The following is a 13,355-nucleotide window of genomic DNA, read 5'->3' as shown; positions in this document are numbered from 1 at the left end:
TGTTTATGTAGGTCATAAGTGATCCGACGTAAATTTCTTCATATATTATATTAACATGCTCTCATCCTCATTCTCACTCCGAAAAAACATGTTGAAACACTCTTATAACTTAAGATTTCATTTTCAGTGACGAAATAATAGTTGTTTGATGGTATTTTTTCACAAGTTTTTTTCTTTAGTATTGAGCATCTCATGAGAAATAATTTTGTCCAATTAATTTCGTTGCTGAGGTTTGTTTATTAAAATTTGTATTTTTATTTGTTAGCATGATTGTTTTTTAAATCCCGATCATAACTTTACATGAATGTCTTATTTTTATTTATTATGTTTATCAAAATCAAACTTCCATTCTCATCTTGGTAGGCATGAAAAAAAAATGAAACATTATCATTTTTATTGAAAATATTATAACAAGTTTCCAACTTTACCATATATGAGTTATATCTCTTTTTACCATATGAGTTATATCTCTTTGAATTTAAATAGTTCTTTGCATATTTTCTTATATAGTCCAAAAATCTCGCTACCTACTACGTACTTATTTATAAAAAGATGATGTCTTTTTATTGAATCCGTGCATCTTATGCTATTTCAAAACCACATGATTGATAAAATATTATTTTTGATCGAGAAGGTAATGAATTTGCGAAGCAAAAGAAAAACAAAAGAACTGTGTAAAATATAAAGGAAAAAAAACAATTTTAAGAAAAACACCTGAGAAACTTTGAAGACTATAAACAGTTACAAATACACTATTTCATTAATTACATGGTTTCTTATAACAATAAAAAGTAAAAAAAAGCAAAACATCGTCATTTAAATATAACATTAAAGATAAAATATATTTTATTAAATTATAAAAGAGTGAAATGATACCATTTAAATAATCCAACATGTACAACATTATTACGCAACTAGAGAAACTGAACTCGTGGGTAAAGACCATCACCATAAATTAATTTTGAAAACTAATCCTGAACACATTATTTTAATTCTATTTATAAAAAATAAAAATAAAAATGCGAACAAGCCATGTCTTTTATTCTCACAACAAAATCTTGTTTTAAAATAGTAAGTAAAATAATGTTTTAAAACACTATTTATAAATTTTCCAAATTCAATCCATTCCTATTATTTTAAAAAGGAATCTTCCTTGAATGGCAAAAAGCACAACTTTTAAGTTTTTTCTGTGTTTGCTTATGTCATACACGTGGAATATTTGTGAAATGGACTTTGAATCCAACAACCTATCAATAAAGTATCCACACACACTACAAAAATATGTAATTTTACTGTTTTTTTTTTTAATATTATCCGCGGTTTTAATCCCCGCAAATCACATTTTCCACAATCGAAAAAATTGGTGAGAAAACGTTCATCGCCAAGCAAGTACCGGCAGTTATGGAAAAAAGCGCCAGTATTAACGGGGTTTCCAAAAACCGTCGGAATTTCCAGAGGTTTTGTAGAAACCGCCAAAATTAGTTGGGGTTTTATGAAAACTGCCAGGACGGCTACTCAAAAACCGCCGGAACTAGCTGAGGTTATCTCAAAACCGCCTCTATTTTTGATGGTTTAGTTTACCGAGGTTTTAAAACCGCCGGGAATTTGTATAGTTATTTTTTTTATTGTAATAAAATTAGATTATAATAAAAATGGTTTTATTGACAAAACAAACAATAAATTAATATGAACTAAAATTTAATAATATTCTATAAAATAAACTACATTGTTCAACCTAATATCATTCATACAACTAATTGTTCATACATAAAAACTAAAAAGAAAGAGGTTCATTACATATGTTCAATATAAATGTTCAATACAAATGTTCAATACTAAAAGTATGACTCATGAAAATATTCAATAACAATATCAAATTTTTTTCTTCATTACATCCATTGTTTGGCCCACTCCCTTGATGAGATACCTACAATATAACATAATAGTTAGTCGATAATATATATTTAATAAAAAAATCATACAAATAAATTTAACAATTATTACCGATGATCTTTGAAATACTGCAAATTGTGAAGGCAATGAACCTTGATGATTTTGCAACAAAAGTGTCATGATTGCCTTCATTTCATTGACTTGTGATGTCAATGAAGATACCTATAACAGAAAAATTTATTTAAAAAGTTAGAAATATGATACCTAACATGTTAATCTTAAAAGGAACAAACCAAGTAAATATTCATTAACCTGAGATTCTAATTTAACATTAGAAGAAGTCAATGAAGATACCTATAACAGAAAAATTTATTTAAAAAATGAGAAATATGATACCTAACATGTTAATTTTAAAAGGAACAAACCAAATAAATATTTAAATATTCATTAACCTGAGATTGTAATTCAACATTAGAAGGAGTAGATGAAGATGATCTAATATGAGAACGAGCATGGACTCCAAAGACTTTAGATGGGCAAGGACCCAAACCTAGACCGCGAACACGTCCACAATGCTCTTGGCTTCCTAAAACATGAGCCAATGAATCTAAACTTGATATTTCTTTTGATTGAGACAATGTTGTAGATTCATATGTTTGAATTTTTTCCTACATACAACGTAATCAATGATGCCAACATTAAAAACATTGCATTTGTATAAAGAGACAAACTATTGAGTTGGCATCAATATACTTTATAATTAAACTTAAGATGTCTGCAAAAACAGTAGCAAGAATTGCCAACCAATATTTATATCACTAAAGAGATACACCATGAATTGTCACTAAAGAGATTATGACAATCCAAAGAAATATTACATCTAATGCTTAACTATCTAAACTATAATGGTTTCTTACTATGAATGGCTTTGATTTTATCATACAGGAGAGTGATGTAAAAGGAACCTAAGAAAGCAATAAAATTGGCACAAAAAAATTAGCATCAAGCTAGAGACTAAAAAGAGACGAAACACAAAGGAAATAAGAGTCAAAACAAAGTTACATGTGCAAAAAATACTGTAGCAAAAATTGACACAAACAAGAGGCAATGCACACCAAAAACTCTATGCATACATGAAGAGAAAGACCTCAAAATGAGTGGAAATAATTTGGCAAGCTTCAAACCTATATGTTCTGTAAATTGGTGAGAAGAAAGGCTCAAAATGAAGTTATCAAACACGCAAAACAGTGAGCAAAAAGGCTAGGCCGGACCAGCCAATGCAAGCAAACAAATTTGGTTTTTAATTTGATTTTGCTGGAGCATGCAGATTTGAATTTAGGAGTCTCGGCCAAGGATGATTGATTAATTATGTGTTTTTGATCAAAGCTAAAATTGATGTGTTTAAGACCTCTACTATTGTAGAACATACAAGCAAAGCCTACACACTTAAATCCCAAGTTGATCCATCTCAATTCAGAATACAAGAGCAATGATGCAAAAATGACTCTTAGCAAGTACAATTTCAAGAAAAATTTTCTAGAAAATCCCTAAGTACACCAAAGTACAGGAACGAAATCCAGCCATCAAAGTACACCACACAGCAAGCATAAAAAGCAAATAGATTAGAAGTACTAAAATAGTAAGCACTAAAATGAACAACGACTGAAATAGCACCAATTTGACATAGCAAACAAATTAATTAAAGTGAAATACTCGAAAGAAAAGGAACCGCTGATTTCTTGCAAGAGGTGTGTTCATCACAGAGTCACCTTATGAAACAATATGCCGAAATACAACAATTATAGGAAATACTAAAAAGATTGGAACTTACACCAATTTACAATAATTCATAGAGTAAATTAATTCAAAAATAGAAAAAAAGAAAATAGGTTAATATAATAGATTAATGATGATGTAAGTGTGCATTAAAAATAGGATGGATTTAACAGATGACAAGGACAGTCCTTTTGACATTATATGTAAACAACCTAAATGTAATTTACAATTTATGGATTTGGTTTTAGATAACAGTGAGGAGACCCTAAAGTTGTGTATTGAATCAAATGCATAATTGCCTGCACAATAAAATTGGTGTGTCTATGATTGAGTATCAAATGGAGTACAAACTCATGCGTTGGCATCTTTCTGGTTTTGTTTGTTTGTAGGTGCGACAATAGCTATGTTATTCTGCATAATTTTATCATTTCTTCTGCATAATTACACATTTAAAAGTGGTTAACCACTATCAAGTTTGAACTGAAGCCGGCTTTTAGCTCACAACACAACACAACACTCTCTACACGGCCATTCATCAGCCTCACCAAAAAGTTTAAGTCTTTGCTACACTTCAAACAAAAACCAGAAGGGATATCCCCTTTTAGCCATCCCTCTGATCCCGTTTTGTCCACTTTGGACCACTCAGTAAAGTTGCAAACTCAACATCCTACTACCTTTATTAATAATTCAAACCCCTCTTTATGGCATTCTTTTTCATTTCAGTCTTAGATGCTTCTTTTATTGCATTCCTTGTTAGGTTTGAATCAATCAAATTCACTGCTCTGCTAACTTTTCCAACCATTTAAATCCTCTGTTGTACTCTCGTGTTTCTCTAATCAAACCCTTTTCTTTTTCTTTTATCCTTTGACCCTTCTTCCAACTTCCAAACTTTTCAACCAAATGGCAGTTGATCTTTGCTCAGAAAACTATGGAGTTTCTTCATCTTCTGTGAGTCCTAGAATCTCATTCTCACACGATTTTTCCCACTCTGATGTCATTCCCGTTGAGCAACTCCCTTTTAGATCAAACTCCTCTGGTTTGATCTCATTCTCACACGATTTTTATTTCTTCATCCTTCTCCTATAACTTCGTCACTGTGATTTTTGTTGCCTGTAATGGTGTTGGTAGTTGTATATCACTACTTTTGTATTCAGTTGTCTCTGCTGGTGTTTTAATGAAATCAATCATTTTCATTTTAGGATAAATGAATATTAGATTCTTAAAATTTAGAAGAACAGAGAATATACATCACAGAGGGGAGAAGTTCAGTACATAAAAACACTCCTGTTAGAATAAGAAAATGCTAATTGTATGTTAATTATTGCTAGTTGTGTGAGTTGTATGCTTTAGTGGTTTTCTCGTTCAAAGGCAGTTGTCATTTATGGATCATAGCTCCCTAAAATTCTACGTATACATGCGTAGAGGAAGGGTGTGAATTATCCCCTGAAAAACATATTTTTCCCTTTGTTTAACATTAAGTTGGTATCAAAGCAAGTTCATCCTAGTCTACCTGTCTTAGCCATCTCAGAAATGAAAAACCACAAAGATAAGGTCACTAATTCACTAGAAATGAAAGATGAAAAACCAGTGGAAGATAAATCACAAAGAGAGTTGAAAGAAAGAGAGAAGTCCTCGAATTCTAGCCACAGTGATGTTACAAAATCAACAGATGCTTTGAAATTTAAAAGAACCTAGATACCGTTATATGGTTATAGACCACATTGCAAATCACTTCTACAGATGCGAGCCTTGTTAGATTGTGGAGTTCAATGTTTCAAAAATTGTTATTAAAGTGTTAGACCAAACCAGAGACAAAATGTTTTGAGTTACAACAAAAACATCGAACGTCAATAGATTGGACAAAGAACGAGAGAGCCAAAATCGGAAAACCAAGATCAAACACAGTCTTACCTTGACGGTCAGTGCAGGAGCGCGCCAGAGCACCTCAAACTCGCTCAACCCACAAATGCCTCGACGCCTCCACCTCGATGCCTCCACCTCGACGCCTCCACCTCGACGCTCCACCTCGCAGGAGAAGACGAACACGAAGCCAAGTCAAAGAAGAAGCCAAGCAGGAGAAGATTGTAGTGCGGGGTAGGGTAGGGGGAAATTTTGATGAAGACGAGAAAAAGGTTTTAGAATTCGAAAGTATGTGAAATTAGAATAGATGGAATGAACGAAGGTGGGGTAGGGGATATGGGTAGTAAGTATTATAAAATTAAAAAAAAATATTTTAGGGGCGGTTTTTATTAATAACCGCCGGAAAATGTAAAAAATAATAAAAAAAAGATATCTACAGTTTTACACATAAACTGTCGGGAATTATTCGGGCTTTCTAAAACCGCCAGAAAATAATCTCTCTTAAAATTAATTATTTTTATAGTGACACAACAATTTCTTTATTTTTTTTATTTTTACCTTTCCTTTTGATTTCTTTCATTAGAGAAAAAAAATGCAATATTTATAACAAAATTTTAACACCGGATTTTATATATAACTTTTTCAACGTGTTTTAAATATTTTTTCCTTAATTTTTGACTTTTAATATATTATTTTCGATGTTTTTAATTCTCAATTAATTTAACATTTTAAAAATAATATTGCATCGTAATATAATTTACTTACAGAAATCTAAAACATATATTTCTACTAAAACAATCTCCTTAATTCAAAAGTTAAGCCTAATACAATTATATATTTACAAACATTTATTATTATTCTTCACCAGCATAAATAAATAAATAACTTATTTTACAGTTCAAAATACCAATTAAAAAATAAAAAAGTATTGATTCATGAATCAACTATAATATTCACTGTATCAAACAAATATCTAAAATATATTTTTTATGGTAAAAATATATACTTAAAATTTTAATCCTAATAGAGTTAATATATTTATAAACATTTTTTAATCACATTAATAAATAAAAAAATTATAACACACATTTTTAAACACTAATAAACAAATAAAAAATATTAATTAATAAACTCATGAATAGAATATCCTAATATTCACTCTACGAATATCCTAAAAAATCATATATATATATATATATATATATATATATATATATATGTATATATGTACTAAAAGAAGATAGGATGATAATATAAAAATGATTGAGACTAGTAGAAAGATAAACTAAAGAAGGATCTCAATTTAAAAGATATAAATAAGATAAGAAATATTGATTGAGTTATATTACAAAAATAATAACATGAGAAAACATTCGAAGAAACATCCACAAATATTTGTACACACATTGCTAAAAGATTCACTTGTATATAATTTTAGAATGAGTGATTATAAAGGGAAGAGTAAATAATAACAACAATATAATTTCATTATCTTTTAACAATTAATATTTATTTATCTTTAACAACAATAATTATAATAATTATAATAATATATGTATATATTTAAAGAAAGATATAACTTATATATTTTATATACATCATCTATATACAACTTATTATATATTAAAACACATGTAATTTTGTTTACTACTTTTTAACTTGAAGCAAACCTTATACAAAATATAATAATTTTCTATCAATAAAAAAATAACAAGAATACAAAATATAGTTTTATTTACAAAGATTTAATATATATTTTTTGATTGTAAAAGTGTTATAAACATTTATTATGCTTTTTAGTTACAAGAAGATAAATAAATAATAATACACAGATAAACATATAAAAAATAATATTAAGAAACCCATAGATCACTATCCTAATATTTACTTATCTTCAACTTTATCAAAATGTTATTTTTATAAAACTAAATAATATATATGTATATGTTTAAAGAAAGATAAAGATAAATTAAAATTTTAATCTTGTTTTAGCCATATAAAGATGAAGAATGATGAAAGAAAGAAATAGGTAAATTGAGCATTGAGAGATAAAAAAAAGGAAGAGAAAACAGTAAGAAACGCAGGGCAGAGAGGAGAGAGATCAGAGTTGTTTATGCTGAGAGGGTTCGTCCCAACCTAAGATCGTTTCCCATTTCATTCTTTCACAAGAACCCTAATTCTTATTTATTTTCAATTTCAAACTTTTCACTTGTTTTATTTTTTCACCTTCTCCTTCTTCACTCATCAATCTCTTCTTCACTCTCAAAATAAAAAAAAAGCAAAAAAGCTTAGAAACCCTAATCATTAATGGTTACCACTACCAAATCTCTCAATCATCCCAATCACCACTCTTCGGCTCCCTCGCAGATGCAGTCCGATGCCAACAGCCCCAAGTTCCCGCGAAAAAATCTTCCTTCGCCCTGGGCTCAAGTGGTTCGCGGCGGAGAATCGGAATCCGGGCCTGGCATTCATCAATCCCCGCCATCAACGTCATCCTCTACCTCATCACTGATTACGGACCAGGCCCTCTCGTCTGATTGTTCTCCCAAGGTCATTCCACCGTCGCCGGCAATGGACAATTCTAACACGGTTGGTGTTGCCGATAGCTCGGATGACGCCGAGGACAATGCCGATCGTTCTAAAAAACCCGTTTGGAATAAACCCTCAAACGGCGTTGTCGTCGAAACTGGGCCGGTAATGGGTGCTGAATCGTGGCCCTCGTTGTCTGCCTCCACCAAAGGTTCTGCCAAATTGCCAGCTGAATCGTCCTCCAAGACTGTTGCTGATGGATCACTCTCAACTTCTCAGGTTTGGTTCAAATACATTCCTTAATTCTCTGCTTACTTCAGGTTTGGTTCAAATACATTTCCTAATTCTCTGCTTACTTTTGTTTTCTTATTTATAATTCTGTTTTATTTGTTCAAATACCGAGCGTTGTAATTCTGTTTGCTTTTTCTTTTATATGAAAATATAGCAAGAATAATACCCAACTATAGAATTCGGTCTATGTATAATGCTTCCAATCTACATGAATCTATGACCACAAAACCCTATATATTATTTTTCTTGTATCAAAGAGAGTATGTGTGCCTTGGTGAAGAAGGATTTAAAATCCATATTAATTATGGTAAATGGTGGGTACTGGTTATTTTCTCTTGGAGTGACCCTTTCTGTTATGTTGTAGGCGCCAATGACTTCACAGGCTCCTCAGAAACCCTCTAATACTAATCCAAAAGCTAATCCTGCAACAAATTATAATGTGCCTGTTAGACAAAGATCGATGAAGCGGTTAGGTGGCGGTGGCATTGTGTCTGGTCCTTCCCAGAGCAACTTCTCCAATCCTCCTCCACCACCGCCACCGCCACCTTTTCCTGTATACCATCTCCCACCAGTTAGCTATGGTATGGTACCAGTGGTACCTGAGCCTGCTTCAAGAGATCATTACCGGAACAGTAATTGGGACCCAAGAGCAATGGTGGGGGGTTTTGTGCCTGGAATGAATGAATATCTTGGTTCGTCTCACAGGAGTTATTTTGGGCATAATCCCCGAGGAGATGGTTCCTATCATAATAGCTATGGTAGCAGGCACGATCAAGATCGCCGAAATTATGGGAATAATAGAGACACTTTTGTACCTCAACCAAGGATGCCTCCAAGAGGATTACTGAGGCACCCACCTCCCAGCCCTGCTGCTTTTGTGGGCCATCAGCCCATTGGACCATTTGCTAACCCCATGGGTTTTTCTGGTTTGTCTTTCTTCTTTCCATCATTTGTCTTGGTATAAAATAAAACACAGAGTAATGTTTTTCTTTTGTTCTTGTTTTAGAGTTTTATTACTATCAGCCAGTAACAATGGACCAGTTTACTGGTATGCCTTATTTCACGCCCAGCCCTTCTCCTACAACATTCTTTCCAGCTGCTGACTCTGCTCTCTCCAATATGATACAACGCCAAATTGAATATTACTTTAGGTAATTTTGATCTTTTGTTTATTATTTAGACGGTTGATAAATCTTCATTCATTCTCAATTTGTTTTCTGCAGTGATGCTAATTTGGTAAGAGACGAGTTTTTAAGGTCTAAAATGGATGAACAGGGTTGGGTTCCTGTTACTTTGATAGCAGACTTCCCTCGAGTAAGTTATTTTTTCTCAGTTAAAAAGTACATCCTACATCTTTTGTTTAGAGCCTTTTAATGTTTTGCTTCTTGGTTTTAGTAAATCAATAAATCTTTGACTATCGATAACAATTCTGTAGCAATTTTGTTTTTTCTTGTTTTCTTAAGATTATTGTGGTTGAAGATTTTCCTTACACAATCTATTTGGCCTCAGTGTTTTCGTACACTTTTGCTTATATATGACTACTTTGACTATGTCTCTTACCACGAAAGATGATTTTTTCTCTTTGAAGTTATTTATTATTTTACATATTCTGTCCGTGTGGAACTAAGTCTGTTCCAGGTGACCAACACTATGGTACTGGTGCATGTGATGCATAGAACTGTTTAGGATGATCATGTGCTTTTGTGAGCTTTGGACGTCAAGTTTGCTCTTCATCCAATTCAGCTTTTGGGATTAGTGTATTTTGTTTTTTTTGTTTTTTTTCTATACATGCTTATCTAGAATAATAAAGGAAACACTCACATCATTAGTACTGTCAGTTATCATTTGTTAGTTTATGATGTCTCATAGAAAATAAAGGACATATACACCAGTTTTTGAGTTAGGATGTTAGAAATAAAAAGTATGATTCCTTTTAGGGTGTGACAAATACAATTAGGAGATAATAAGATCTCAAAGATTGTGAACTTTTCTTAGCGATCAACAGTTTGTAAAATCACACAAACCTGAAACCGAGCTTTGATTGTATATGGTAAGATCTAAGTGAAATCTTAACTATCATTCGTACTGATAACTACAAAGAATTTAAACTTTTCTTTGTAGCTATTAGTATGATTGTTGAATCACACAAATCGAAGCTGTGCTATAATTGTATGTGGTGTGATCTATGTGAAATCTCTGGTTCGTAGGATTGTGGAATCAGCGAGTTTTTTTCTGCTTTGGCAGATAGAACCCTCCAAAATGTCTATAAGATCATTGGTTGTAGGATCTTTCTTCTTTTAGATCACTAATTCTTTTTTTGAATTTGACCATTTTCCTAATGAAAATGTTTAATCGTTATTATTAACTGATCAGTAATATGGTATGCTACCTAGGGTGACTAGTGATGAAATTGGATTTTCTGAGAAGTCTCCTATCTAGTGTTCTATTCGTCTTCGTATTTTGTAACTTCGAATCTTCATAAGTACTTAGCACTTTAGGTTTGTTTTTGCTCTATGTACCGTATTTTTGCAGGTTAAAAGTCTTACCACTAATGTTCAGTTGATACTGGATTCTATGAGAACTTCCACAATAGTGGAGGTGCTGGTAAGTTGTCAGATAATAGTACTTTTTACGTGTCAATACTTCATTTAAGTAATTTGCACCTGTATTTTAATTTGTTTTCTTCTAACTGCAGGGTGACAAGTTGAGAAGACATAATGACTGGATGAAATGGCTGTCTTCTAAAACACGGTCTGGATCTACTTCCACTTCATCGTCTCCCCGTGGATCAAGATCCAATAACTTGACAGCTAATTTTCAAGCTATAACCCTGGAAGAAACTGCAGAGTCATGCAGTCTGCCTCAACTCTCCAATGGTGGTGCTACAGGAAGTAGCACTTAAACTGTATTTAAATAATCTACTCAGACCAGATTTCTTGACCTTTTTGGGCTCCAATATTCAAGCCTGTGGTCTTAGGTTGTTTTTTTTTTAGGTGATGGGAATAGAGACTGTGATAGTTGATTCTTTCAACAGTCTCGATTTTGATAGTAATTTTGAGTGAAGTAGTGGAAGGAAATAAGAATTATTCACAATTGTTATGGTAAAAAAAAAAGAGAAAAACTGATTAGAAAAAGAAACCTAAATTTTTTTATTGAGGCTGATTTAACGGGATTATTGATTTGTATAGCTTATATTTATTTTGTTGAACATTGCCAATTTTTTTAATGATTTATGGTAGAAGGTGTAAATAATCTCTGTTCTTTATTGTGTTTTGAGTTTTAAATTTATTTTGAGTTATGTGCTATCTTTTAAGGGTTACATATTGTCTCTATCAGCTTATGTTTTTATTTAGTCTAATTTTTGTTCTTACAGTGGTTCACAATATGTTATTTCTTTTTACTTTTAGATTTTCATGTAGTTTGAATTGTTGTGCATTTAGTTTTTAAATACTCAGGGTTTTATCAAATATGCATGTTATTGTTTTAGTATATGATAATGTTAGTAACTGGTATTTCAAGTGAAGGTATTAATTAAATAATTTTTTTTTATTAAGGATATTTTCAATACACCTTTATTTCAATCTTCTGTTAAAAATTGAGTTAAATCACAAATGAAATGTAGAACTATTTGTCATCGTCCACGTAAAACTAAACTCGACTGGTAACTAGCAGTCGAGTTTTATGTTTAAGATTAAAATATAAATGGATAAAATTTTGTAAATTATACATTTTGTTAATATATAGTTGTTTAATAGGTTGAATTGGTCCATCAATTCAACTGCTAAACAATAACTTGACAAATAACTAATTAAATCAATTTTAACATTAGTTGAATGTACATTGTCTATGTCCATGGCCCATTTTTTCAAGGTACATAAAAATTCCTATTATAATTATCTGTTTAGAATTATAATTATTGATTGTTTGAGTATTTATATCAATTTGTGTGAATATATTAATGCAATTAAAATATAATTAATATTATTTCACCATTCAAACCAAATTACAATCATGGTATGCGCAATGCTATGATAGTTACAATTAGTTATTGCCATGCTTATTTTGAATTAAAGATGATAATTTTCATATTCATTCCTATCTTTTAATTTTAAAATACATATTATTAAAATTAATGTATGCACAAAAAATTTATGTACCAAGTTTAAAAAGTAATTAATTTTATTTTATTATGTGGTTTATATTTCAAATGTTAAATTTAGTAAATACAATAACTAATATAGATATACATTATTTTTTTTATAAATACCAATTAATAATATTAAGTGTTAATGTTTTTTAAATGATAATAATTAATTAATTTTATAAAATTTAATTATTTGTTAAATTTAATCAATTTCATTAAATTTTATTTGATGAAATGATTACAGTAAAAATGTGTTTATATGTTTATAAATTTTAGCTTTTGATACTGTTATTAACATATTCAAGTCTTATTTAAAAATACATATAAATATAAATAGATGATCAAACCTTACCTTAAATATTAAAAAAACAAAATCCTCTTAGAAAGGTTATCTTACAAACCCGATTTGGGTTTATGAATCAGACACACATCGAAAGGATTGTTACATTGAATAAATTAAGCAAACAACTAATAATTTTTAGGATATTTTCTCATTTATAAAGCAATTAAAAACTAACTATAACGAGATTTTATATTTATTTAATATTATGTATTCTAGTTTATTTTGATAAAGACTAAATTTTATTAATACCTAAACACAATGAAAGTTTATTATTAACATATTTTAAGGGAAATTAAATCATATAAAGACATTCAATTTCATATTATTGTTTCAGATTTAGTATTTTGGTCCTAAATGGTGCATCGAGACATAAGAAAAAATACACATAAGAAAAAACAAATTAAAAAACTTAAATATTGAATGAAAATAATTTCCATAACAACTATCGAACTGGATCATACAACACTTGAGAGACTTGATAAAGTTTATTGAAATTCATGCTAATTATTGAGACTTGAT

At 30.6% G+C, this 13,355-nt stretch overlaps 2 protein-coding genes across 2 annotated transcripts; one reads left to right on the top strand and one right to left on the bottom strand.

Annotated features, from left to right (window-relative positions):
* Positions 1-1,889: 1,889 nt before the first annotated feature.
* On the bottom strand, positions 1,890-4,863 carry LOC128197834 (uncharacterized). Its single transcript, XM_052880658.1, has 5 exons — positions 4,780-4,863; positions 2,346-2,561; positions 2,206-2,247; positions 2,046-2,115; positions 1,890-1,927 (listed from the first exon to the last, which is right to left on the bottom strand). The coding sequence occupies exons 1-5, from the start codon at positions 4,861-4,863 to the stop codon at positions 1,890-1,892; spliced, it is 450 nt and encodes a 149-aa protein (XP_052736618.1).
* A 2,720-nt stretch (positions 4,864-7,583) lies between these two features.
* LOC108336276 (la-related protein 1B) lies at positions 7,584-11,601 on the top strand. The gene is made up of 6 exons (XM_017572666.2): positions 7,584-8,337; positions 8,714-9,275; positions 9,356-9,500; positions 9,573-9,663; positions 10,882-10,953; positions 11,045-11,601. The coding sequence occupies exons 1-6, from the start codon at positions 7,837-7,839 to the stop codon at positions 11,249-11,251; spliced, it is 1,578 nt and encodes a 525-aa protein (XP_017428155.1). The 5' UTR covers positions 7,584-7,836; the 3' UTR covers positions 11,252-11,601.
* Positions 11,602-13,355: the final 1,754 nt, after the last annotated feature.

Source organism: Vigna angularis, chromosome 7, assembly GCF_016808095.1.
Source record: "Vigna angularis cultivar LongXiaoDou No.4 chromosome 7, ASM1680809v1, whole genome shotgun sequence".
Taxonomy (NCBI): Eukaryota; Viridiplantae; Streptophyta; class Magnoliopsida; order Fabales; family Fabaceae; genus Vigna; species Vigna angularis.
The sequence above is the reverse complement of the archived record's forward strand: the minus strand, read 5'-3'. Positions and strand labels throughout refer to the sequence as shown.

Excerpts from the sequence above, each read along its gene's own strand:
- LOC108336276 (XM_017572666.2), top strand. The coding sequence starts at position 7,837 with ATGGTTACCACTACCAAATCTCTCAATCATCCCAATCACCACTCTTCG. Across the intron at positions 9,664-10,881 it reads TGATAGCAGACTTCCCTCGA|GTTAAAAGTCTTACCACTAA; the intron begins GTAAGTTATTTT and ends GTATTTTTGCAG. Across the intron at positions 10,954-11,044 it reads CCACAATAGTGGAGGTGCTG|GGTGACAAGTTGAGAAGACA; the intron begins GTAAGTTGTCAG and ends TTCTAACTGCAG.
- LOC128197834 (XM_052880658.1), bottom strand. The coding sequence starts at position 4,863 with ATGAAAATGATTGATTTCATTAAAACACCAGCAGAGACAACTGAATAC. Across the intron at positions 2,248-2,345 it reads ATGTTGAATTACAATCTCAG|GTATCTTCATTGACTTCTTC; the intron begins GTTAATGAATAT and ends TTTCTGTTATAG. Across the intron at positions 1,928-2,045 it reads TTTGTTGCAAAATCATCAAG|GTATCTCATCAAGGGAGTGG; the intron begins GTTCATTGCCTT and ends GTTATATTGTAG.